The sequence below is a fragment of the Pristiophorus japonicus genome, chromosome 16, assembly GCF_044704955.1.
Source record: "Pristiophorus japonicus isolate sPriJap1 chromosome 16, sPriJap1.hap1, whole genome shotgun sequence".
NCBI lineage: Eukaryota > Metazoa > Chordata > Chondrichthyes > Pristiophoridae > Pristiophorus > Pristiophorus japonicus.
In genome coordinates, this window is record NC_091992.1 from 73,572,607 (window position 1) to 73,598,213 (window position 25,607).

Genomic DNA, 25,607 nt, shown 5'->3' on the forward strand with positions numbered 1-25,607 from the left:
AGTCTAGAGGTGACAAAGCCATGGATGACGGTTTCAGCAGCAGATGAGCTGAGGCAGGGGAGGCGACGGGCGATGTTACAGAGGTGGAAGTAGGCGGTCTTAGTGATGGTGAGGTTATGCGGTTGGAACCTCAGCTTGTGTCAAGTGGGACAGCAAGTTTACGAAGAGTCTGGTTGAGCCTGAGAGAGTGAACAAAGAGGGGGCTGGTGAGGAGAGTGAAGAATATATGGCGGGGATTGAAGACCATGGCTTCGGTCTTCCCAATTGTTAGCTGGATAAAATTACAATCTCGGATGTGCTGCATGTTAGAAAAGCAGAGTCGAGGGAGGTGATCGAGAGGTATAGCATCATCATAGGCAGTCCCTCAGAATCGAGGAAGACTTGCTTCCACTCTAAAACTGAGTTCTCAGGTGGCTGTACAGTCCAATATAGGAATTACAGTCTCTATCACAGGTGGGACAGACAGTGGTTGAGGGAAAGGGTGGGTGGGGAATCTGGTTTGCCGCACGCTCCTTCCGCTGCCTGCGCTTGATTTCTGCATGCTCTCGGCGATGGGACTCAAGGTGCTCAGCGTCCTCCCGGATGCTCTTCCTCCAATTAGGGCGGTCTTTGCCCAGGATTCCCAGGTGTCAGTGGGGATGTTGCATTTTATCAGGGAGGCTTTGAGGTTGTCCTTGAAGCGTTTCCTCTACCCATTTGGAGATCACTTGCCGTGTAGGAGTTCCAAGTAGACCGCTTGCTTTGGGAGTCTTGTGTCGGGCATGCAGACAATGTGGCCCGCCCAGCGAAATTGGTCGAGTGTGGTCAGTGCTTCGATGCTGGGGATGTTGGCCTGATCGAGAACACTGACATTGGTGCATCTGTCCTCCTAGGGGATTTGCAGGATCTTGCGGATGCATCGTTGGTGGTATTTCCTCAGTGATTTGTGGTGTCTGCTGTATATGGTCCATGTCTCTGAGCCATATATACAGCCTGAGACATAGAAACATAGAAACATAGAAAACAGGTGCAGGAGTAGGCCATTCGGCCCTTCTAGCCTGCACCGCCATTCAATGAGTTCATGGCTGAACATTCAACTTCAGTACCCCATTCCTGCTTTCTCGCCATACCCCTTGATCCCCCTAGTAGTAAGGACTACATCTAACTCCTTTTTGAATATATTTAGTGAATTGGCCTCAACAACTTTCTGTGGTAGAGAATTCCAAAGGTTCACCACTCTCTGGGTGAAGAAGTTCCTCCGCATCTCGGTCCTAAATGGCTTACCCCTTATCCTTAGACTGTGACCTCTGGTTCTGGACTTCCCCAACATTGGGAACATTCTTCCTGCATCTAACCTGTCTAACCCCGTCAGAATTTTAAATGTTTCTATGAGGTCCCCTCTCATTCTTCTGAACTCCAGTGAATACAAGCCCAGTTGATCCAGTCTTTCTTGATAGGTCAGTCCCGCCATCCCGGGAATCAGTCTGGTGAACCTTCGCTGCACTCCCTCAATAGCAAGAATGTCCTTCCTCAGGTTAGGAAACCAAAACTGTACACAATACTCCAGGTGTGGCCTCACCAATGCCCTGTACAACTGTAGCAACACCTCCCTGCCCCTGTACTCAAATCCCCTTGCTATGAAGGCCAACATGCCATTTGCTTTCTTAACCGCCTGCTGCACCTGCATGCCAACCTTCAATGACTGATGTACCATGACACCCAGGTCTCTTTGCACCTCCCCTTTTCCTAATCTGTCACCATTCAGATAATAGTCTGTCTCTCTGTTTTTACCACCAAAGTGGATAACCTCACATTTATCCACATTATACTTCATCTGCCATGCATTTGCCCACTCACCTAACCTATCCAAGTCGCTCTGCAGCCTCACAGCATCTCCTCGCAGCTCACACTGCCACCTAACTTAGTGTCATCCGCAAATTTGGAGATACTACATTTAATCCCCTCATCTAAATCATTAATGTACAGTGTAAACAGCTGGGGCCCCAGCACAGAACCTTGCGGTACCCCACTAGTCACTGCCTGCCATTCTGAAAAGTATCCATTTACTCCTACTCTTTGCTTCCTGTCTGACAACCAGTTCTCAATCCATGTCAGTACACTACCCCCAATCCCATGTGCTCTAACTTTGCACATCAATCTCTTGTGTGGGACCTTGTCGAACGCCTTCTGAAAGTCCAAATATACCACATCAACTGGTTCTCCCTTATCCACTCTACTGGAAACATCCTCAAAAAATTCCAGAAGATTTCTCAAGCATGATTTCCCTTTCACAAATCCATGCTGACTTGGACCTATCATGTCACCTCTTTCCAAATGCACTGCTATGACATCCTTAATAATTGATTCCATCATTTTACCCACTACCGATGTCAGGCTGACCGGTCTATAATTCCCTGTTTTCTCTCTCCCTCCTTTTTTAAAAAGTGGGGTTACATTGGCTACCCTCCACTCCATAGGAACTGATCCAGAGTCAATGGAATGTTGGAAAATGACTGTCAACGCATCCACTATTTCCAAGGACACCTCCTTAAGTACTCTGAGATGCAGTCCATCAGGCCCTGGGGATTTATCGGCCTTCAATCCCATCAATTTCCCCAACACAATTTCCCGGCTAATAAGGATTTCCCTCAGTTCCTCCTCCTTACTAGACCCCCCGACCCCTTTTATAACCGGAAGGTTGTTCATGTCCTCCTTCGTGAATACCGAACCAAAGTACTTGTTCAATTGGTCCGCCATTTCTTTGTTCCCCGTTATGACTTCCCCTGATTCTGACTGCAGGGGACCTACGTTTGTCTTTACTAACCTTTTTCTCTTTACATATCTATAGAAACTTTTGCAATCCGTCTTAATGTTCCCTGCAAGCTTCTTCTCATACTCCATTTTCCCTGCCCTAATCAAACCCTTTGTCCTCCTCTGCTGAGTTCTAAATTTCTCCCAGTCCCCAGGTTCGCTGCTATTTCTGGCCAATTTGTATGCCACTTCCTTGGCTTTAATACTATCCCTGATTTCCCTTGATAGCCACGGTTGAGCCACCTTCCCTTTTTTATTTTTATGCCAGACAGGAATGTACAATTGTTGTAGTTCATCCATGCGGTCTCTAAATGTCTGCCATTGCCCATCCACAGTCAACCCCTTAAGTATCATTCGCCAATCCATCCCAGCCAATTCACGCCTCATACCTTCAAAGTTAGCCTTCTTTAAGTTCTGGACCATGGTCTCTGAATTAACTGTTTCATTCTCCATCCCAATGCAGAATTCCACCATATTATGGTCACTCTTCCCCAAGGGGCCTCGCACAACGAGATTGCTAATTAATCCTCTCTCATTACATAACACCCAGTCTAAGATGGCCTCCCCCCTAGTTGGTTCCTCGACATATTGGTCTAGAAAACCATCCCTTATGCACTCCAGAAAATCCTCCTCCACCGTATTGCTTCCAGTTTGGTTAGCCCAATCTATGTGCATATTAAAGTCACCCATTATAACTGCTGCACCTTTATTGCACGCACCCCTAATTTCATGTTTGATGCCCTCCCCAACATCACTACTACTGTTTGGAGGTCTGTACACAACTCCCACTAACGTTTTTTGCCCTTTGGTGTTCTGCAGCTCTACCCATATAGATTCCACATCATCCAAGCTAATGTCCTTCCTAACTATTGCCTTAATCTCCTCCTTAACCAGCAATGCTACCCCACCTCCTTTTGCTTTTATTCTATCCTTCCTGAATGTTGAATACCCCTGGATGTTGAGTTCCCAGCCCTGATCATCCTGGAGCCACGTCTCCGTAATCCCAATCACATCATATTTGTTAACATCTATTTGCACAGTTAATTCATCCACCTTATTGCGGATACTCCTTGCATTAAGACACAAAGCCTTTAGGCTTGTTTTTTTAACACCCTCTGTCCTTTTAGAATTTTGCTGTACAATGGCCCTTTTTGTTCTTTGCCTTGGGTTTCTCTGCCCTCCACTTTTCCTCATCTCCTTTCTGTCTTTTGTTTTTGCCTCCTTTTTGTTTCCCTCTATCTCCCTGCATTGGTTCCCATCCCCCTGCCATATTAGTTTAACTCCTCCCCAACAGCACTAGCAAACACTCCCCCGAGGACATTGGTTCCGATTCTGCCCAGGTGCAGACCGTCCGGATTGTACTGGTTACACCTCCCCCAGAACCGGTTCCAATGCCCCAGGAATTTGAATCCCTCCCTGCTGCACCATTGCTCAAGCCACGTATTCATCTGAGCTATCCTGCGATTCCTACTCTGACTAGCACGTGGCACTGGTAGCAATCCCGAGATTACTACTTTTGAGGTCCTACTTTTTAATTTAGCTCCTAGCTCCTTAATTTCATTTCGTAGGAACTCATCCCTTTTTTTACCTATGTCATTGGTACCAACGTGCACCACGACAACTGGCTGTTCTCCCTCCCTTTTTAGAATGTCCTGCACCCGCTCCGTGCCAGATTTGAGGGCCTGATCTTCGAACCATCACGGTACGTGTGGAAGCTGACCCCATGTTGACGAATGATGTTGCCAAGGCACAGCGTGTGGAAGAGGAAGAGAAGGGACCAATGACAGATCCTGGGGGGCTCTAGAGGTGATGATGTGGGGGTGCGAAGAGAAATCATTGATACAGATCCTCTGGCTACAGTCGGATGGCTACGACTGGAACTAGGTGGGGACCATTCCACTGAGACAGCCAACGCAGGAGAGGCTGAAACGTTAACTCTGTTTCTCTGTCTACAGATGCTGCCTGACCCGCTGAGTAATTCCAGCATTTTCTGTTTTAATTTCGGGTTTCCAGCATCCGCGGTACCTTGCTTTTGAATGCAGGGGAGGCGATGGAGGAGCCAGGTGTGCTCAGCAATGTTATAGGCTGCAGAGAGGGCATGCCGGATGGCATTTCGAACATTTGAAAAGGGCGGAGTGAATTGCCTGGTGGGAATGGGACTGAAGATGAGATGGAGCGGTGCAGAGACGATAAAATGAGTAGAATGATATGGGGGCCGATTTTCATCAAGGCCCCCGCCCGCCCAAAGTGCCGCCGATGGCCGCCGAGGTACCGGACGGCACTTTGGGTGGGATATTCATCGCCGAGGTCCCTCGAAGGTCGGCGGGCGGCAAATGGACGATGTACGCCGCCAATCTGGGTGGCAGAGGGGGGTGAGCGATGAATTTCGGCTCCATAGATAAGGAGGGCCATTTAGTCCAGATTGTGGGAGGAACCAGCTGGATGGGTTAAATTACTGATTCTCACTTCATGGTTTCTGAATACCACCTCAATATGTATAAAGATGTCCTTGACTCACATTAGATATTGATGAGCGTTGAGGAATCCTTTGGGCTCTTTCTCAACCCAAGAGCTGTCTGCACCAGCAAGGAGCATGGTCACCACCCGCCACCATGGCCTCCCGCTCAGCAGACAACGGCTTGGCTTGAACTCCGTCCAGCTTTCCACCTGATTAATGCTGGTAAATCGGATGGATCCGATTGGAGAATTCAGGATCTTCCGCGGTGAGTGACTGATCTGCTATTAATCAACAGAATGAAAGACACTATGCATCTGCTGAGAGTAAAGTGCCGCTCCCCACCGGCCCAGTGAGTAAGGGTCCTGCCTGGTGTCTGCAGACCAGCAGGTCCTGGCCTTCCTGCAGGAAAGTGCGTGTGAGGATGGTGGGTGAGGGCAGAACCAGCTGGGAAATGCCCGGACAAATGCCTTGCTGACTGTAAGGGTTAAAAATAATAAACAGCTAAATTGTAGCAACAGCTGAGCTCATGGGAAAGGGACAGTTTTGGCTGATAAGGGAACGAAGGGCAGAACTCAAGGGAGTTGACAGCACCTACTAATAAAACCTCCATGGACAGTAGGGAGCAAGCTGTCTGGCAACATAGACAGCTGCATATGAAATATTGTAAGATTACCAAATAATACTATATATAAACGTTGTTGATTTGTGGATCGATGAAATCCCTTTCGGGAGTGATCGAGAAGGATTCTTCCCCTGCATATGCTTGAATAAAGATCGTTTCGAACCTATCTCTGGAATCTGTCATCCTCTATTTCAGTCGGTCCGCTCGGGAGAAAAGAAGATTTCTCGACAATACTGCCACTCACGTTCTCGGCTTCCACAAGAAGGATGGCTGCTTGATTGACAGAGGGGAAGGCTGAGCTCTGCGAATTGTATCCCTGCAAGTCTTAACATCGTCGGAAGAAGAGGAAGAGAAAGAGAGGGAGGCATTGGCAAAAGTAAAAGAATGCACTGTGAGGCATCAGGTTCGTGTGGACACAAATCTGTGTGCTAGGTTTAAAGGTTGATCTGTAAAATGTGTTCAATGGCCCGCCCCATGCAGAGGAGAATCAAGCCTACCCAAATTCAACCTTGCTACTGACTTCGAATCACCTCACACTCACTGCTAAACAAACCCGCCTGGAATGTATTTGCTTCATGGGTTCTTTGCTTCAGAATTCATAGCAACACATTGCTATTAAGCACTAGTTGGTTTATGAGCAAAAGGTTTAACAATCACACGACACATTACCAGTTCATTCACCAGGCTCACAACCACCTGCCTCATCGTGGATCCCCCGAACCCAACTAGCTGGGGTTTTATTGAGTCTTGTGAACATCACATGATTGGCTAAGCCACTCCCAACTCAACAGCTCTACAACTATTTTATTTTAAGTTGAAACCATAAATCAAGTGCCCCCTGATTAAAGGGGGGCACTAAAACCGACACATTAAACAAATTAAACTTTTGACAGTAAACTTAAATCAAATTAAAATTTGGTTTCAACAGCTCTACAAACCTGTGAGCATACTCACAGGTGCATACATTACAGTGACCAACCTGCCATTTACCAACCAAACCTGCCCTCCAGAACCAGCTCCAGTGTCCTCATTGTATTTGTTAGGCTAATCTCCCTGTGATCCATACTTGGTCATTGATCTGATGTCTGTATTGACCTCACTCAGCCTCAGTACCTCAAACCTCATCTTTTGGCATGGCCATTCACTGGTGATATTCCTGTGTTTATTACACACCTCTGGCGCTCTACCCTTGAACATGTGGATGATTTATTTGGTCATTGTCGTGAATATCTCCACAGTCGGACATTGCTCTTCTGGGCAAACTGGTTGTCATCACATAGTCATCCATCAGTCTCTGTTCTTGCCCATCTTGTGCTGCATTTGATGGCTTATCCTCTGACTCCTTTCCAAATCAGGGGTTCTCCAGGATATCACTCACCCACTCTGATCTTTCTCGATGCCAATGACCTCCTCCACTAGACCTTACCCATATAACGTTTTGCCAGTTATCCCATTCAAATTCCTTCAGTTACTGATCTCACTATCACCTCTGACCTCAGATGGAATTCCTGCGTGGTATGCGCTGCCAATTCTTTCCCAAAGAAGCTCGGTTTCCACTTTCGTGCCGACCATTTTTTTCTCCTCGACAACTCTTAACTCGCCATAAAGTCCAAGGGGGTGAAATTATGCTCCTTTGCGCCTCCCGCTGGCAGCTCCGGGGAGGGGGCGATAATGAGGCGCGAATGGTTTTTGTGACCGGGTGTGGCGAGATCAGCGAGTTTTGCGGCAGTGGTACGCCGTTGCTCCCCAATCTCCGGGCGATGATTGTGACCTAATCACCCCGGTAGCGCCCCGGACCAGAAATTGCGTTCCGCCCCCATGCAGCATCGGCGGGTGAGAATACCAACAGCTGCAGGAGGCGTGGATCGATCGATGCTTGAAGGCGAGGTGGGCGAGGTAAGTAAAAGGAAAGATACCTTCTTTCCTGCTGGTTTTTTCTCGGGTTCTTGCCCACCATCGATCAGCCCGGCACTCTGTCTGCCTTTGCAGAGTCGGCAGCAATGGCCCGCCTCTTTAAGGGAGGGAGGAGCCTTCCGACACAGCAGTGCTCTGAACCCACTGCCCCTCCTGCTGCTGATCGTGCTCCAGGAAGGAAATGGAGTGCCTGATTTGCGCTCCACTCCCTTCTTCGAGTGCAACCGCCGAATCTTTTAAAAGTTTGAAACCATTAGTGCCTGGTGCTAACTTTTCAAACTTTTCGAAGTTAGCGCCCCAAATGGGCAAAATTCGTTTGGGCGCTAACTTTGAACTTTTTGAAAAGTTAGCTCCTGGTGAAATAGTTTGCAACATTGTGGGAAATTGGGCGTTTTTGCCCCAGGAGTGAAGGGGGAGGGGTGGGGGGGGGGGGGTGGTAAATGAGGCGTTAATGGCCTCAGTGGGGCGCTGTGGGGATGTTATTGACAGAGAGTTGCCCAATTTCAGCGGAGTTGCATTCAGCAACCAGCCTTCAATCCTCGCCACCAGCTCAATCTAGCTCTTAAAGTGGAGGTAATTTCGAACTGCTGCTGCTCATTTCCAGCATTGCTGCACTGGAGTCAGACCTCTCAGCAACTGAAGCACCTTTGTGCGATTTCTGGTGCGAATCGTGCTGCAAGGGAGAGGGCCATGGGGTTTAATACTGTGGCGTTGGAAGCACTGGCCCAGAAATCCCAGCCTCCCCGGGGTCTGTACGGAGTGTGTATGGACTGGGGAAGGCATTGCAAAAGCCGGTTTTCAACGCACAATGTGCAGGCGCTGAAAACCGGCTTTTCCAATCTGTCAAGCTGGAGTTTGACAGATCCTCCGCATCTCGGGAGCAAGGACATTTGCATGGGCAAGATTGCGGGATTTATTCATATCTTGCCCGGCAAATGTCCTCAAAACATTTGTGCCTGATAAAAGCAGGCGCATAGCTTACTTTTACAGGCATAAGAGTTTTAAAACACACAAGAATATAATAAAATAACATTAGAAAAACACGTTATTGTTAAAAACTCTGCCCACTGTGGTAAGTTTATTTTAAACCATAATTTAAAAAACTTTTTTTAAAAAAGTAATTTTTTTTTCTAAGATAGTTATTAATTTTAATTTGAATTAATTTTAATTATGTAAGCTGTGTTTTTTATTTTTTATTACGGTGTTTAGTGTGTTTGGATTTTTTCTCATTAATAGCAATGGGAACTGGTAGATACGGAGTTCCCTTTGGTATTAATGGGAAAGCTGTGGAATACTGTACCTGATTGGCTGAGCAGTCACACGTGACTGCACCGTCTCCTGAAGGATGGGAGCGCGCTTCGCAGCGTGGGAAGAGAAGGCCTCCCCACCAGAATCCCACGCTCTTCCCGGACCACCAGGTACTCTGTAACAATTCTCCGATCGGAGGCGTTCGTCCGAAAGAAGCCTCCGACCACAATTTCTGGGCCAATGGTGGGGGCAATGGAGAGAAGGAGGAAATCACTGCTCCCTGCATCTGGAAGGAGGCCATTGCCACAGGTATTCAGGGCCATGTGACAAGATGTGGCCGAGGAGATGTCGGCCATCACTGTGGTAGACGTTTAAATAGCGCTTTCAATCATCATCATCATAGGCAGTCCCTCGGAATCGAGGAAGACTTGCTTCCAATCTTAACATTAGCCCTTAAGTGGCTGAACAGTCCAATACAAGAGCCACAGTTTCTGTCACAGGTGGGACAGACAATGGTTGAGGGAAGGGGTGGGTGGGACTGGTTTGCCGCACGCTCCTTCCGCTGCCTGCGCTTGATTTCTGCATGCTCTCGGTGATGAGACTCGAGGTGCTCAGCGCTCTCCCGGATGCTCTTCCTCCACTTAGGGCGGTCTTTGGCCAAGGACTTCGAGGTGCTGGTGGGGATGTTGCACTTTATCAGGGAGACTTTGAGGGTGTCCTTGTAACGTTTCCTCTGCCCACCTGGGGCTCGCTTGCCATAAATAGCTCCTTTAAATAGCTCCTTTAAATAGCATCCCTCCAGCCGACTCTCGACTGCAGCTTGACAGCTGAAGCTGTCGTCACCATCACCAGGCACAGCCGAGCAGTGCGCTACCGCTTAGCGCCTCCGCAAAACCCCCGCCCAAATTCGCAGGGGGCCTGATGTTGCCGCGCCCTGGCGAAAATCTATTCGCACCCCGGAAGCGTTAACAACAGACGTACAAGAACCCAATTTTGTCCCCCTAGTTACCCAGATGACCCAGGCCAATTATGGGACTTGACTTATTAATCCCATAAGCCACTCATGGTACCAGCTTAATATAATACAACTTTCCTTCTCTACTACCCCTGTTTTTGTGTTACTTGGGAAGAGGAGGCCATTCGGCCCCTCAAACGTGTTCCCACATTCAATTAGATCATGGCTAATCCGTACTACAGCTCCATTTACCCGCCTTTGCTCCATAACTCTTGATACCCTGACACACCAAAAATCTGTCGATCTCAGTCTTGAAAGCTCCAATTGACCCCCAGCATCCACAGCCTTTTTGGGGAGAGAGTTCCAGATTCCCACTGCCCTTTGTGTGAAAACTGCTTCCTGACTTCGCTCCTGAACGGCCTGGCTCGAATTTTAGGCTGATGGCCCCTTGTTCTGGATTCCCCCACCAGAGGAATTCGTTTGGTGACTCTCCATGCTCATGAAGGCAAGAGATTCCAAAATCTGAGAGGCAAGCATTTGAGAGATGCAGGTCAACACCAAGGGCCTGGTAAAGCTGGCTCCATTGTACCCAAAGCACCAACCACCGGATGCCCTTTCCCTGACCAGCATCGCCTTCCTCACAAGCTGGGGGAGGAACCAAAGTTAAAGAAGACAAGCAAGCTCACCTTGTGACGTCCTGATGTACCTGAACACAGTCTTTGGAATGAAACCATAGAAAGTACGACTGGATTAGGGAACAAAGCACAGAGAGTCATTGATAATACTGTCCCGATAAACATAAGAACATAAGAATTAGGAGCAGGAGGCCCTATGGCCCCCCGAGCCTGCTCCGTCATTCAATAAGATCATGGCCGATCTTCGACCTCAACTCCACTTTCCCGCCCGATCTCCATATCCCTTGATTCCCCTCGACTCCAAAAATCTATCGATCTCAGCCTTGAATATATTCAGAGACTCAGCATCCACAGCCCTCTGGGGCAGAGAATTCCAAAGATTCACAATCCACTGAGTGAAGAAATTCCTCCTCATCTCTGTCTTAAATGGCCGACCCCTTATCCTGAGACTGTGACCCCTGGTTCTAGACTCTCCAGCCCGGGGGAAACATCCTCCCAGCATCTACCCTGTCAATCCTCCTCAGAATCTTCTATGTTTCAATGAGATCACCTCTCATTCATCTAAACTTCAGAGAGTATCGGCCCATTCTACACAATCTCTCATCCCAGGAATCAATCTAGTGAACCTCCGTTGTACCACCTCCAAGACATGTATATCCTTCCTCAGATAAGGAGACCAAAACTGTGCGCAGTACTCCAGGTGTGGTCTCACCAAGGCCCTGTACAATTGTAGCAGGACTTCCTTACTCTTGTACACCAACCCCCTTGCAATAAAGGACAACATCCCATTTGCCTTCCTTATTGCTTGCTGTACCTGCATGCTAACTTTCTGTGTTTCTTGCACAAGGACACCCAAATCTCTCCGAACACCAACATTTAAAAGTCTCTCACCATATAAAAGATATTCTGTTTTTCTATTCTTCCTACCAGAGTAAATAACCTCGCATTTCCCCACATTATACTCCATCTGCCATCTTACTGCCCGCTCACTCAGTCTATCTATATCCCTTTGCAGACGCTTTGTGTTCTCCTCACAGCTTACTGTCCCACCGAGCTTTGTATCATCAGCAAACTTGGATACATTACACACAGTCCCTTCATTTAGCTTGTTAATATAGATTGTAAATAGCTGAGGCCCCAGCACTGATCCCAGCACCCCACTAGTTACAGTTTGCCAACCGGAAAAAGATCCGTTTATCCCAACCCTCTGTTTTGTGTCCGTCGACCAATCCTCTATCCATGCTACTAGATTACCCTCAATCCCATGATCTACAGGGCAGATGCAGAGGATAAATTCACCGATCATGCTCTCCTGGGGAGCCCTTTTGAAGGGAGTGCCGATCGGGGGATGGGGCTACCACATTCCCCCGCCAACAGCCCGCTCTGTCTCCCAGTGTGACTCCCTCCCTCCCAGAGGCACATGGCGATGAACTCACCGCACAGTAAATCATGGCCCGTTCACATAGAAACATAGAAACATAGAAAATAGGTGCAGGAGCAGGCCATTCAGCCCTTCTAGCCTGCACCACCATTCAATGAGTTCATGGCTGAACATGAAACTTCAGTACCCACTTCCTGCTTTCTCGCCATAACCCTTGATCCCCCGAGTAGGAAGGACTTCATCTAACTCCCTTTTGAATATATTTAGTGAATTGGCCTCAACTACTTTCTGTGGTAGAGAATTCCACAGGTTCACCACTCTCTGGGTGAAGAAGTTTCTCCTCATCTCGGTCCTAAATGGCTTACCCCTTATCCTCAGACTGTGACCCCTGGTTCTGGACTTCCCCAACATTGGGAACATTCTTCCTGCATCTAACCTGTCTAAACCCGTCAGAATTTTAAACGTTTCCATGAGGTCCCCTCTCATTCTTCTGAACTCCAGTGAATACAAGCCCAGTTGATCCAGTCTTTCTTGATAGGTCAATCCCACCATCCCGGGAATCAGTCTGGTGAATCTTCGCTGCACTCCCTCAATAGCAAGAATGTCCTTCCTCAAGTTAGGAGACCAAAACTGTACACAATACTCCAGGTGTGGCCTCACCAAGGCCCTGTACAACTGTAGCAACACCTCCCTGCCCCTGTACTCAAATCCCCTCACTATGAAGGCCAACATGCCATTTGCTTTCTTAACCGCCTGCTGTACCTGCATGCCAACCTTCAACGACCGATGTACCATGACACCCAGGTCTCGTTGCACCTTCCCTTTTCCTAATCTGTCACCATTCAGTCTGTCTCTCTGTTTTTACCACCAAAGTGGATAATCTCACATCTATCCACATTATACTCCATCTGCCACGCATCTGCCCACTCACCCAACCTATCCAAGTCACTCTGCAGCCCAATAGCATCCTCCCTGCAGCTCACACTGCCACCCAACTTAGTGTCATCCGCAAATTTGGAGATACCGCATTTAATCCCCTCGTCCAAATCATTGATGTACAATGTAAACAGCTGGGGCCCCAGCACAGAACCCTGCGGCACCCCACTAGTCACTGCCTGCCATTCCGAAAAGCACCCGCCCACCCCCACTCTCTGCTTCCTGTCTGACAACCAGTTCTCAATCCACATGTCCGCACCTCACTTACCTGCGTGAAAATAAATACGATCTGAATGCTGGGGAACAGGAACTTAATCGGGTGCTCGCAACCTGCGAATCCGGCGGCAGGGACAATCTTGAGGATGTCGAGCAGTAAACTGCATGTTCCAAACAGCAGGAGCCCTCCTGCCAATCACAACACAGCCCGGGATCACTGACTGCCAATCACAACACAGCCCAGGGTCACTGACTGCCAATCACAACACAGCCCGGGGTCACTGACTGCCAATCACAACACAGCCCGGGGTCACTGACTGCCAATCACAACACAGCCCGGGGTCACTGACTGAGCCTCAACCGAGTCCAGAGAATGCGGGCTCGTGGGGGTAAAAGAAAGAAAAGAAAGACTTGCATTTATATAGCACCTTTCACGACCACCGGACGTCTCAAAGCACTTTACAGCCAATGAAGTCACTACCGTATTGTAGACAACGCAGCAGCCAATTTGCGCACAGCAAGCTCCCACAAACAGCAGTGTGATAATGACCTGATAATCTTTGTTATAATGATTGAGGGATAAGTATTGGCCAGGACACCGGGGCTAACTCCCCTGCTCTTCTTCAAAATAGTGCCGTAGGATCTTTTACATCCACCTGAGAGAGCAGGCGGGGCCTTGGTTTAACGTCTCATCCGAAAGACAGCACCTCCAACACTGCGCTGGGAGTACCAGCCTGGATTATGGGCTCAAGTCCCTGGAGTGGGACTTGAACCCACAACCGTCTGATTCAGAGGCGAGTGCGCTGCCCACTAAGCCACGGTTGACCTCCACAGGGAGGTGTGTACAGTACGCGCAGCCCCTGAGGGGGAGACGAACCGGCGAGTCCAGTGATTCCCCATCTGAACGACTGGCCTCATCAATAGAAATGCCCCTGGAATTGCGCCTGCCACCCAGTCTCATCCACAGCCCAGTGGGCCGGAGCGGGAATTTGGCAGCAGGAGGCCGCAGTTGGGGACCGGCAGGAAAGCTCCCGGGCCGTCAGTGAATATGAATGATTGGGGGAAGGCGGGGCCCAAACCCTCTCTGTTCCAGTGAAAAAGTTCCGATTTACTGAGTTCCCTTCATCACTGCTAGCCCCCATTCCTCTTTTAATTGGAGGCAAGCTGACACTCCACGGGGCGACCTGCTCCACTGGAACAGTGGGGTTCCTCGCTGTGGAGACTGCTGCACACAGTTCAATAGCAATGTGGAGACAGAGAGATATTCGGAATTGTCTTTAGGGATCAGCAAAAGGTGTCGCGGAAATTTACTGCAGGAAATTAAATCAGTGCAAAATACGAGGCAACCATCTTCAGCCAGAAATGCCGAGTGGATGATCCATCTCAGCCTCCTCCTGATGCCCCCCCCCCCTATCACAGATTCCAGTCTTCAGCCAATTTGATTCATTCCATGATAGTAAGAAACGGCTGAGTGCACTGGACACAGCAAAGACTACTGGTCCCGACAGCATCCAGCTGCAGTGCTGAAGACCTGTGCTCCAAGGCAAAGTAACGCCAGAGATTTCAATCTACACTCGGAAACTTCTTCTGAAGTATATTTGGCAGTGTTGATTCACCCATGTAAATCCCCGGAGAACAATATATCCCTTTAGCTATTCAAGAATGATTCCATAATCATTTGTAACATCAGCACCACCCTGGTATTCCACCTACTCAACACCATCCAGGACAACGCAGTCCATTGGATCAGAGCCGCTCCCCCCCCCCCCCCCCCCGCTGCTTCACTCAACATTCACCGGCGCACCGTGGCTGCAGTGTGCACCATCTACAAGATGCACTGCAGCAACTCACCAAGGCTTCTTCGGCAGCACCTCCCAAACCCGTGACCTCTACCACCTAGTGGGACAAGGGCAGCAGTAGCATGGGAACACCATCACCTCCACGTTCCCCTCCGAGTCACACACCATCCTGACTTGGAAATATATCGGCTGGTCTTTCATCGTCGCCGGGTCAGAATCCTGGAACTCCCTCCCGAACAGCACTGTGGGAGCACCTTCACCACACGGACTGCAGCAGTTCAAGGCGGCGGCTCACCACCTTCTCAAGGGGCAATTAGGGATGGGCAATAAATGCTGGTCTTGCCAGTGATGCCCACATCCCGGAACGAATTTTTAAAATGCAGATTGTGGGGTCCTGCTATGTGCAAATCGGCTGCCCTACATTACACGAGTGGCTACATTTCAAAAGTACTTCGCTGGCTGTGTCGCACTTTGGGAAGTCTCGAGGCTGTGAAGTGCGCTGTAGAAATGCAAGTCTTTCTGCAGAACCCATTGCAAAGGGTGAGCTGATATATCTGATGCTCGGACCACAGGCGGAAGACTCAAATACTGGACAGCATCTCCGCCCCAGGGTCATCCGCTGGACGGCACTATCTGATGGAGCCGGCCAATAACCTGGGGGGGCTCCAGGCATGAAACACAAAAGGATAATATGCAGGTACAGCAAGTGATCGGGAATGCCAATGGAATCTTGGTCTTTATTGCAAAGGGGATGGAGTATAAAAACAGGGAAGTCTTGCTACAGCAAAACAGGGTATTGGTGAGGCCACACCTGGAATACTGCGTGCAGTTTTGGTTTCCATATTTACGAAAGGATATATTTGCTTTGGAGGCAATTCAGAGAAGGTTCACTCGGTTGATTCTGGGGATGAGGAGGTTGACTTATGACGAAAATTGCTGGTCACGGGAATGTGGGAAGGGAAGGGAGGACCTTGAGACAATCACTATCACTAGGGGGGTAGTACTGGACAGGCTAATGGGACTGAAAGTAGACAAGTCCCCTGGTCCTGATGAAATGTATCCCAGGGTATTAAAAGGGATGGCGGAAGTTATAGCAGATGCATTCGTTATAATCTACCAAAATTCTCTGGACTCTGGGGAGGTACCAGCGGATTGGAAAGCAGCTAATGTAACGCCTCTGTTTAAAAAAGGGGGCAGACAAAAGGCAGGTAACTATAGGCCGGTTAGTTTAACATCTGTAGTGGGGAAAATGCTTGAAGCTATCATTAAGGAAGAAATAGCGGGACATCTAGATAGGAATAGTGCAATCAAGCAGACGCAACATGGATTCATGAAGGGGAAATCATGCTTAACTAATTTACTGGAATTCTTTGAGGATATAACGAGCATGGTGGATAGAGGTGTACCGATGGATGTGGTGTATTTAGATTTCCAAAAGGCATTCAATAAGGTGCCACACAAAAGGTTACTGCAGAAGATAAAGGTACGCGGAGTCAGAGGAAATGTATTAGCATGGATCGAAAATTGGCTGGCTAACAGAAAGCAGAGAGTCGGGATAAATGGGTCCTTTTCGGGTTGGAAATCGGTGGTTATTGGTGTGCCACAGGGATCGGTGCTGGGACCACAACTGTTTACAATATACATAGATGACCTGGAAGAGTGGACAGAGTGTAATGTAACAAAATTTGCAGATGACACAAAGATTAGTGGGAAAGCGGGTTGTGTAGAGGACACAGAGAAGCTGCAAAGAGATTTAGGTAGGTTAAGCGAATGGGCTAAGGTTTGGCAGATGGAATACAATGTTGGAAAATGTGAGGTCATCCACCTGGGAAAAAAAAACAGTAAAAGGGAATATTATTTGAATGGGGAGAAATTGCAACATGCTGAGGTGCAGAGGGACCTGGGGGTCCTTGTGCATGAATCCCAAAACGTTAGTTTGCAGGTGCAGCAGGTAATCAGGAAGGCGAATGGAATGTTGGCCTTCATTGTGAGAGGGATGGAGTACAAAAGCAGGGAGGTCTTGCTGCAACTGTACAGGGTATTGGTGAGGCCGCACCTGGAGTACTGCGTGCAGTTTTGGTCACCTTACTTAAGGAAGGATATACTAGCCTTGGAGGGAGTACAGAGACGATTCACTAGGCTGATTCCGGAGATGAGGGGATTACCTTATGATGATAGATTGAGTAGACTGGGTCTTTACTTGTTGGAGTTCAGAAGGATGAGGGGTGATCTTATAGAAACATTTAAAATAATGAAAGGGATAGACAAGATAGAGGCAGAGAGGTTGTTTCCACTGGTCGGGGAGACTAGAACTAGGGGGCACAGCCTCAAAATACGGAGGAGCCAATTTAAAACCGAGTTGAGAAGGAATTTCTTCTCCCAGAGGGTTGTGAATCTGTGGAATTCTCTGTCCAAGGAAGCAGTTGAGGCTAGCTCATTGAATGTATTCAAATCACAGATAGATAGATTTTTAACCAATAAGGGAATTAAGGGTTATGGGGAGCAGGTAGGTAAGTGGACCTGAGTCCATGATCGGATCAGCCATGATCATATTTGTAATGTCTGTAGCTCCACACTGTGGACGCCTGTGCTACTGCAGCTAGTGCTGTTTAATAAAGAGCAGGTCACCTGACCAGCAGGTCAGAAGATTCCAGACTGGCAGCCATCTTACAGATTGTGTGTTGTGTGCTTCCCTGAAGATATCACATTTGGCGACGGGAATGGGATGTAATTGGATAATACAAAGTTAAAATTTTTGTTGTGAAGGATTCAGCCAGCCGACAAGAGACTTTGAGAGCTTCTCTGTTTTTGGAAACAGCTACAAATCTGAGGTAAATTACAAGCACACTTGGTTAAACTGCCAGAGTCAAAATGGCTGCCCCTATGGGAGTTATAGGGCATTTGGGGGCATTTCAACGTGACCGTGAAAGCTACAGAGCGTATGTGGATCGGCTAGAAATGTTTTTCACTGCAAATAATATAATCGAAATTCCCGATAATGAAGATAATAACCGGGCAGTGTTGGAACGAAAAAGAGCTATATTCTTAACTGAGGCCGGGCCCTAGTTGTGCTGATAAATTTGCTTGTGCCTGACAAGCCAAAGGTTACATCGCTGAAACAGATTCTAACTAAGCTAGAACAACATTACAGCCCCGTTCTGTTAGAAATTGCTGAAAGTTATCGTTTCGGAATACGAAATCAGAAGGCCGAAGAAAATATCAGTGAGTACATTGTAGCATTAAAAAAGCTATCTATTCACTGTAATTTCGGAGACTTTCAGAACCGAGCATTGCAAGACCGTTTTGTTTGTGGGATGAAAAATAATGCGATCAGAAGGAAGTTATTGACAACGCCTGACTTGACTTTTGATTTAGCTTGTCAGACAGCTAGGTCGATGAGCATGGCCGACCAATATTCCCAATAATTTCACACTAATTTCAGTCATCAGACAACCGAGGTGAATTGCCTATAGGTTCAAAGTAAAAGGCGGTGGGGCCCCAAAGTCTCAGAAACTGGAAATGGGAACGGAGCGTTGACGTACTGCTATCGATGCCTGGGACAACACAATGCTCAAAGTTGTCCATATGTGAAGGCAGAGTGTTTCATCTGCAGAAAAACTGGACATCTTGCGAAGGCATGCCAACTGAAGGGTAAACCAGCTTTCAAAGCTATGAGTAGAAACCGCCAGAGACTACATAGCATGGAAGAACAACAACAGAACGAGGAGATGTTAGAGTTAAACGTCATCAGGAGCATGAGGTTAATGGACAGCGATTCAAAAAGAATCATCATCCACCTAGATGTTGCAGGAACCAAGATACCCATGGAAATCGACACTGGTGCATCGGTGAGTGTAGTACCGGAGTCACTGTACCGCGACAAATTGCGTGATTTCCCTTTGGAGAAATCCAAGGTAGAGCTGCGAGGCTGCTCGGGAGAGAACATTCCTGTGGTAGGTTGTATCACCGTACTGGTGAAATACAAGGATCAAATTCAGAGCTTGCCTCTATTAGTAGTGGCAGGAGACAAGCCTGTCTTACTAGGAAGAAATTGGTTGGGATCACTGAAGCTGGATTGGAGTGAGATTTTCCGTGTTGAAACAAGATTTGCGTCAAAGGATGATGTCATCAAGAATTATCCAAAGGTGTTCTGCGGAACGGACAGTCCGATCCAAGGCTTCAAGGCGAGTGTACAGAAGGTACAGAAGGACGCTAGATTGGTTTACTGCAAGCCATATCCCCAACCATATGCACTCAAGGAGAAAGTTGAGCAAGAACTCAAAAGACCACTAGAACATTCTTTGTAAGATAGATCGATGTAATTGGGCTACACTTATTGTTGTTGTACCTAAGTCCGATGGTAAGGTAAGATTGTATGGTGATTATAAAGTAACTGTAAACCAGGTTCTCGAGGGTAATGCCCCAATACATTGCCAGATGTAGAAGATTTGTTCACAACACTGATAGGGGGTCAGAGTTTCTCAAAGTTAGATCTTACAAATGCCTACTTACAGCTTGAACTAGATGAGGAGTCCAAGTCATGCTTGACTATAAATGCCCAAATAGGCCTATATCAATTTAATAGGCTACCATTTGGAATGTCTTCTGCCCCTGCCATATTCCAAGGGGTGATGAACCAGATTTTGTAAGGTATTGAAGGGGTAATATTTTATTTAGATTACATACTAATTTCAGCACCAAATAGGCAAATTCATAATAACATATTGAATGAAGTCCTCAAACGGCTAGAGAAGCACAGAGTACTAGTGTCTGCTCATAAGTGTGAGTTATTTAAAAACTCAGTGGAGTACTTAGGGTACAGAGTAGACAAAGATAGTTTACCAAGGAAAAACTGAATGTAATCAGAAATGCACCCACTCCCAAAAATGTCACTGAACTTCGATTATTTTTGGGTCTTTTGAACTATTATGGGAAGTTCCTACCAAATTTGGCTACAATATTACATCCACTGAATGAACTATTGAAAAAACAGGTCCATTGGAAGTGGTCAAAAGAATACGATACAGCATTCCAGGAGTGTAAAAGCAACTTGGTAGAGAGCACCATGTTAGTTCACTATGACATATCTAAGGAGATTAAGCTAGCATGTGATGCCTCTCCATATGGAGTTGGGGCAGTCATCTCTCATGTATTACGTAAAGAGGAGGAGAGACCAATTGCTTTTGCTTCACGCACTCTCAGTATCAGTGAGCGTAATTGTGCGCAAATCGAAAGGGAAGCTTTGACATTAATTTTTGGGGTTAAGAAGTTCCACAAGTACTTGTATGGTCGTAAGTTTACTTTCATTATGGACCATAAGCCCCTGACAGTAATCCTCCATCCAAAGTCCCCAGTTCCAACATTAGCTGCAGCCCGAAAGCAGAGATGGGCTTTGATTTTGTCAGCATATACATATGATATTGAATTCAGACGATCAGCTGATCACAGTAACACTGATGCTGTGTCTAGATTGCCTTCCCCATCACAAGTTACACCCGATAGGGAAGAGGTGTTATATTTTTCATACATTGATGAACTGCCAGTCACAGCTGAAGAGATTGGTAGAGCAACCAAATGTGACCCAGTTATGTCAAAGGTGTATTGCAAACGGTTGGCCAAACCAGGTAACAGACAAAGATATTCATCCATTCTTCATTCGTAGGAATGAATTATCAGTCGATAAAGATTGTATCATGTGGTGTGCAAGAGTGGTTATACCAAATAAATTCAGGTCCAAATTATTAGGAGACCTCCATGACCAGCACCTGGGGAAGTGCTTGACCAAGAGTTTTGCACGCAGTTACTTATGGTGGCCAGGTCTTGATAAAGATACAGAGTACATCGTAAGTCAGTGTACGACATGTCAATTGGTAAGCAACCAACCAACATCAGTACCATTACAGCCATGGAAATGGCTTCCCAGGGTGTGGCAAAGACTACATATTGATTTTGCTGAGCTAGAAGGACAACAATTGTTCATTGTGATTGATAGCCATTCGAAGTGGGTCGAGGTGTTTCCAATGTGGGAAATAACAACAAGTAAAACATTAGACATTTTGCGAAGATTATTTTCTTCATTTGGCCACCCAGAAGAAATTGTTTCGGATAATGGACCACAATTTCGTTCAGAAGAATTTGCATAGTTCACGAGCAAAAATGGTGTGAAACATACCAAGGTTCCACCATACCACCATGCTTCAGATGGTGCAGCAGAGCGCACTGTACAAATTGGAAAACGTGCTCTCATCAAACAAATGTTGGATCCAAATCCAAAAAAACGACAGTTGTCATTGGACCACAAATTGGCTAATTTTCTAATAACGTAACGTAATACTCCTCACACAACTACTGGTGGAACACCAGCAGAGTTGTTTCTCAAACGACAGCCACGAACCAGATTCTCATTGTTAAAACCAAACTTGGTACAGTCTGTAGAAGAGACACAATTAAGACAGAAAGAGAATCATGATAGAGGAAGAATAAAAGAGAGTAGTGTAAAATTAAACCAGAAGGTGAGAGTGAAGAACCATCACCATAAATGGTTAAAGTGGTTACCAGGAAGAGTGGTGAAGATATGTGGTCCTCGCACATATTTGGTCAAGATGTTTGATAATGGACAGGTTGGGTTTGTTCACATTGATCATATTTTACCCACAGACATGGAAGTCGTTGACGGTGGGAGTGATTCAATTATTTCTGACTCATCAGATAGTTTTGATACACCAGTAGCAAATCCTAAATCCAATGTACTGGAAACAAATCCAAGAGAAAATCAGAATTTAAGTCTGAGTCAGAGTCAGGCAGAAAAACAGTCTGAAGTTAGAGAGAGTTCAAATGGAAATCAAGCGCATCCCTTGGAGGAAAACTTTCCTCGGGATCAGCCTCGAATGAGTTTAAATTCGACACCATGTTTGGAAATTTCTGTTCGAGAGCGAAGGTATCCTCTTCAAAACAGAAAACAAGTGGTTAATCTTGATTTGTAAATATAGTAAAATAAGTCCATATCCTTGTTATGTATAACCATGCAAGTTATGTTTGATGATTGTTTGTTATAATAACTTCTTCATTAAGGAGGGAGAAGTGTAATGTCTGTATCTCCACACTGTGGACACCTGTATTACTGCAGCTAGTGCTGTTTAATAAAGAGCAAGTCACCTGACCAGCAGGTCAGAAGATTCCGGACCGGCAGCCATCTTACAGGTTGTGTGTTGTGTGTATCCCTGAAGATATCACAATATTAAATGGTGGAGCAGGCTCGAGGGGCCGTATGGCCTACTCCTGTTCCTATTTCTTATGTTCTTATAACAAGCTAGAAATCGGAAATGCCCAACTGCACATGTCACAAAGACAAGCTGAGAGTGGGTGAGGGAAAAGGAGAGTGTGGCACTGAGTTAGTGCAGTGCCCGTCCAGGGCTGTGACAGGGAGCTGAAAGAGCCCGGCTGAAGGGGCCAACACTGACATTTTGCGTCTGGAACAATGAGGTTCAGTGCGGCAGGCGAGGCACCAAATCGAAAACTTACTTTGGGTTGGAATGTCCTCCACGCCAGGTCTGTCACTGATGGAAGAGCAGACTGTGACCAGGGTGGGCTCCAGACATGATCTCCAGCACCAGACGGTGTGTCCTTCGTTGCCAACGAGAGGTGAGTCAGAGAAGGAAAGACTGTTAAAGGGGCAGAAGAGCTCTTAAATTTGACAAGGTTCTCCATGAGCTAAGTGGCCTTTCGACTCCTAAAGCAAACGCTCTACTCGGAACACCTTCGCGGCAAATGAGCCAAAGGTGGGCAGCGGAAATGTTACAAGGACACCCTCAAAGCCTCCCTGATAAAGTGCAACATCCCCACCGACACCTGGGAGTCCCTGGCCAAAGATCGCTCTAAGCAGAGGAAGTGCATCCGGGAGGGTGCTGAGCACCTCGAGTATCGTCGCCGAGAGTATGCAGAAACCAAGCGCAGGCAGCGGAAGGAGTGTGCGGCAAACCTGTCCCACCCACCCTTTCCTTCAACCACTGTCTGTCCCACCTGTGACAGAGACTGTGGTTCTCGGATTGGACTGTTCAGCCACCTAAGGACTCATTTTTAGAGTGGAAGCAAGTCTTCCTCGATTCCGAGGGACTGCCGATGATGAGAAAGATGCGGCGGGGCTTTAAGAGAGGGAAAGGAGCCTACTACTGGACCCTACAGCCAGCATTATCCTGAGCGCAGTGGCCATCACTTTCCCGGGAGCCTCCCTCCATCCTGTACACTGCTGGCCATCCCTGGGGTTGGCAAGGGTAAGTGGGGAGAGAAATCAGGCAGCTACCCCTGCCACACTGATGTAATTACATGTGGCGGGAATATCTGGCAGCCTGCTCCCCTGGGGCAGAGTGAATGTGTGATTGGCTTCATGTTTTGATTTTCCGATTTTTGGGCGACGTAAAACAATATCCTTAACACCCTTCCTTCTCCTGCATAATTTGCTTTACTCAGGGCAGAACGTGGAGGGGGTGGGGGGGTGGAGGCGGGAGCAGTGGCAGACTTACAAGCAACATTTCATTGCCAGAGTTCATGTACATGGGCTGTGGGAGGGGATTGAAAGGGCGGGTCGAGTCCATGATAGGGGAAGAGAGTACATGGGCTGTGGGAGGAGATTCAATTTGTGGGGTACTGTCCGTGATAGGGTAAAATGTACATGGGCTGTGGGAGAAATGTGTCTGATGACAATTGTATCAGTGGGATGAAATATGTTAGACTCTTTATAATAAATCCTTCATACGCTGCTATTTACTGTAGAGTGCAGATCCTACAGTTCCATACCTCTCAGCCACACAGGTCCTGCGTGGGTATCCTTGTAAAGAATAGCATGCTTCTGCCGGGCCGTGCAGAAAATATAGAATATCATCCAGCTGAGCGTTAAGACCATCACGACAGTGAGCGATATCAGCACCTCCTCTTCACCCACTGCCACCTCACTGAAAGCCCCCCCACAGATCAGAGCTCCACCCAGGAAGAAGATGTTGATGGCGAGCAGCCCCGACAGGACCCTGCCTCCCTGGGTTTGGGGCTTGCTGGGCTGGGTTTGTGGTAAAGTTGGCAAGGTATGGTCATTGCAAACTCTCCGCTCATTCTCCAACTCTTCCTGTTGTGATGGTGCTGCCTCACTCGTGACGTCGGTGCTTCTGATCATTTCTTCGGCCATTCTAGGAAACCTGTGGATGAACATAAAAAGCTTTCAGCACCTGGAGAAGGCCCAACAAACCCAACCCTTTCTCACAGACCAACACCAACTCCTCAACACAAGGGATACTCAACTCTGCATGCTGAAGGTAACAAATACTGAACCTATTCTTTATAAACCCTATCCTCAATCCCTCTCCCCAATCCCCTCTCCCCTCTCCCCAATCCCCTCTCCCCAATCCCCTCTCCCCTCTTCCCAATCCCCTCTCCCCTCTCCCCTCTCCCCTCTCCCCAATCTCCTCTCCCCAATCCCCTCCTCTCCCCAATCCCCTCTCCCCAATCCCCTCCTCTCCCCAATCCCCTCTCCCCTCTCCCCAATCCCCTCTCCACTCTCCCCTCTCCCCTCTCCCCACTCCCCTCTCCCCAATCCCCTCTCCCCTCTCCCCACTCCCCAATCCCCTCTCCCCAATCCCCTCTCCCCTCTCCCCAATCCCCTCCTCTCCCCTCTCCCCTCTCCCCAATCCCCTCTCCCCTCTCCCCAATCCCCTCCTCTCCCCTCTCCCCAATCCCCTCTCCCCAATCTCCTCTCCCCAATCCCCTCCTTTCCCCAATCCCCTCCTCTCCCCAATCCTCTCTCCCTAATCCCCTCTCCCCTCTCCCCAATCCCCTCTCCCCTCTCCCAAATCTCCTCTCTCCAATCCCCTCCTCTCCCCAATCCCCTCCTCTCCCCAATCCTCTCCTCTCCGCAATCCCCTCTCCCCAATCCTCTCCTCTCCCCAATCCCCTCTCTCCCCTCCCCAATCCCCTCTCCCCAATCCCCTCCTCTCCCCAATCCTCTCCTCTCCCCAATCCCCTCTCCCCAATCTCCTCTCCCCAATCCCCCCTCTCCCCAATCCCCTCCTTTCCCCTCTCCCCTCTCCCCCAATCCCCTCTCCCTCTCCTCCTCTCCCGCTCTCATACTCCCCCCTCTCCCTCCTCCCCTATCCTCAATCCCCCTCCCCCTCAATCCCTCTCCCCCAATCCCCTCTCCCCAATCCCCTCCTCTCCCCTCTCCCCTCTCCCCAATCCCCTCTCCCCTCTCCCCAATCCCCTCCTCTCCCCAATCCCCTCTCCCCAATCCTCTCCTCTCCCCAATCCCCCCAATCCTCTCCTCTCCCCAATCCTCTCCTCTCCCCAATCCCCTCTCCCCAATCCCCTCCTCTCCCCAATCCCCTCTCCCCCAATCCCCTCTCCCTCTCCTCCTCTCCCCCTCTCACACTCCCCCCTCTCCCTCCTCCCCTATCCTCAATCCCCCTCCCCCTCAATCCCTCTCCCCCAATCCCCTCTCCCCAATCCCCTCTTCTCCTCTCCCCAATACCCTCTTCCCCTATCCTCAATCCCCCTCCCCCTCAATCCCTCTCCCCCAATCCCCTCTCCCCAATCCCCTCTTCCCCTCTCCCCAATACCCTCTCCCCCTTGCCCCTCTCCCCAATCCCCATTCCCCTATCCTCTCTCCCCCTC

General features: G+C 48.2%; 1 protein-coding gene across 1 annotated transcript in view; it reads right to left on the reverse strand.

The window, feature by feature from the left end:
• otop2 (otopetrin 2) overlaps nt 1–23,853 on the reverse strand; it is a 35,856-nt gene extending 12,003 nt beyond the window's left edge. The window contains exons 1-3 of the mRNA XM_070856825.1: nt 23,748–23,853; nt 13,208–13,344; nt 10,674–10,732 (exon numbers count right to left, since the gene is read on the reverse strand). Coding sequence (XP_070712926.1) covers nt 10,674–10,732; nt 13,208–13,344; nt 23,748–23,853 — 302 coding nt within the window. The remainder of the gene's footprint in view (nt 1–10,673; nt 10,733–13,207; nt 13,345–23,747) is intronic.
• Nucleotides 23,854–25,607: the final 1,754 nt, after the last annotated feature.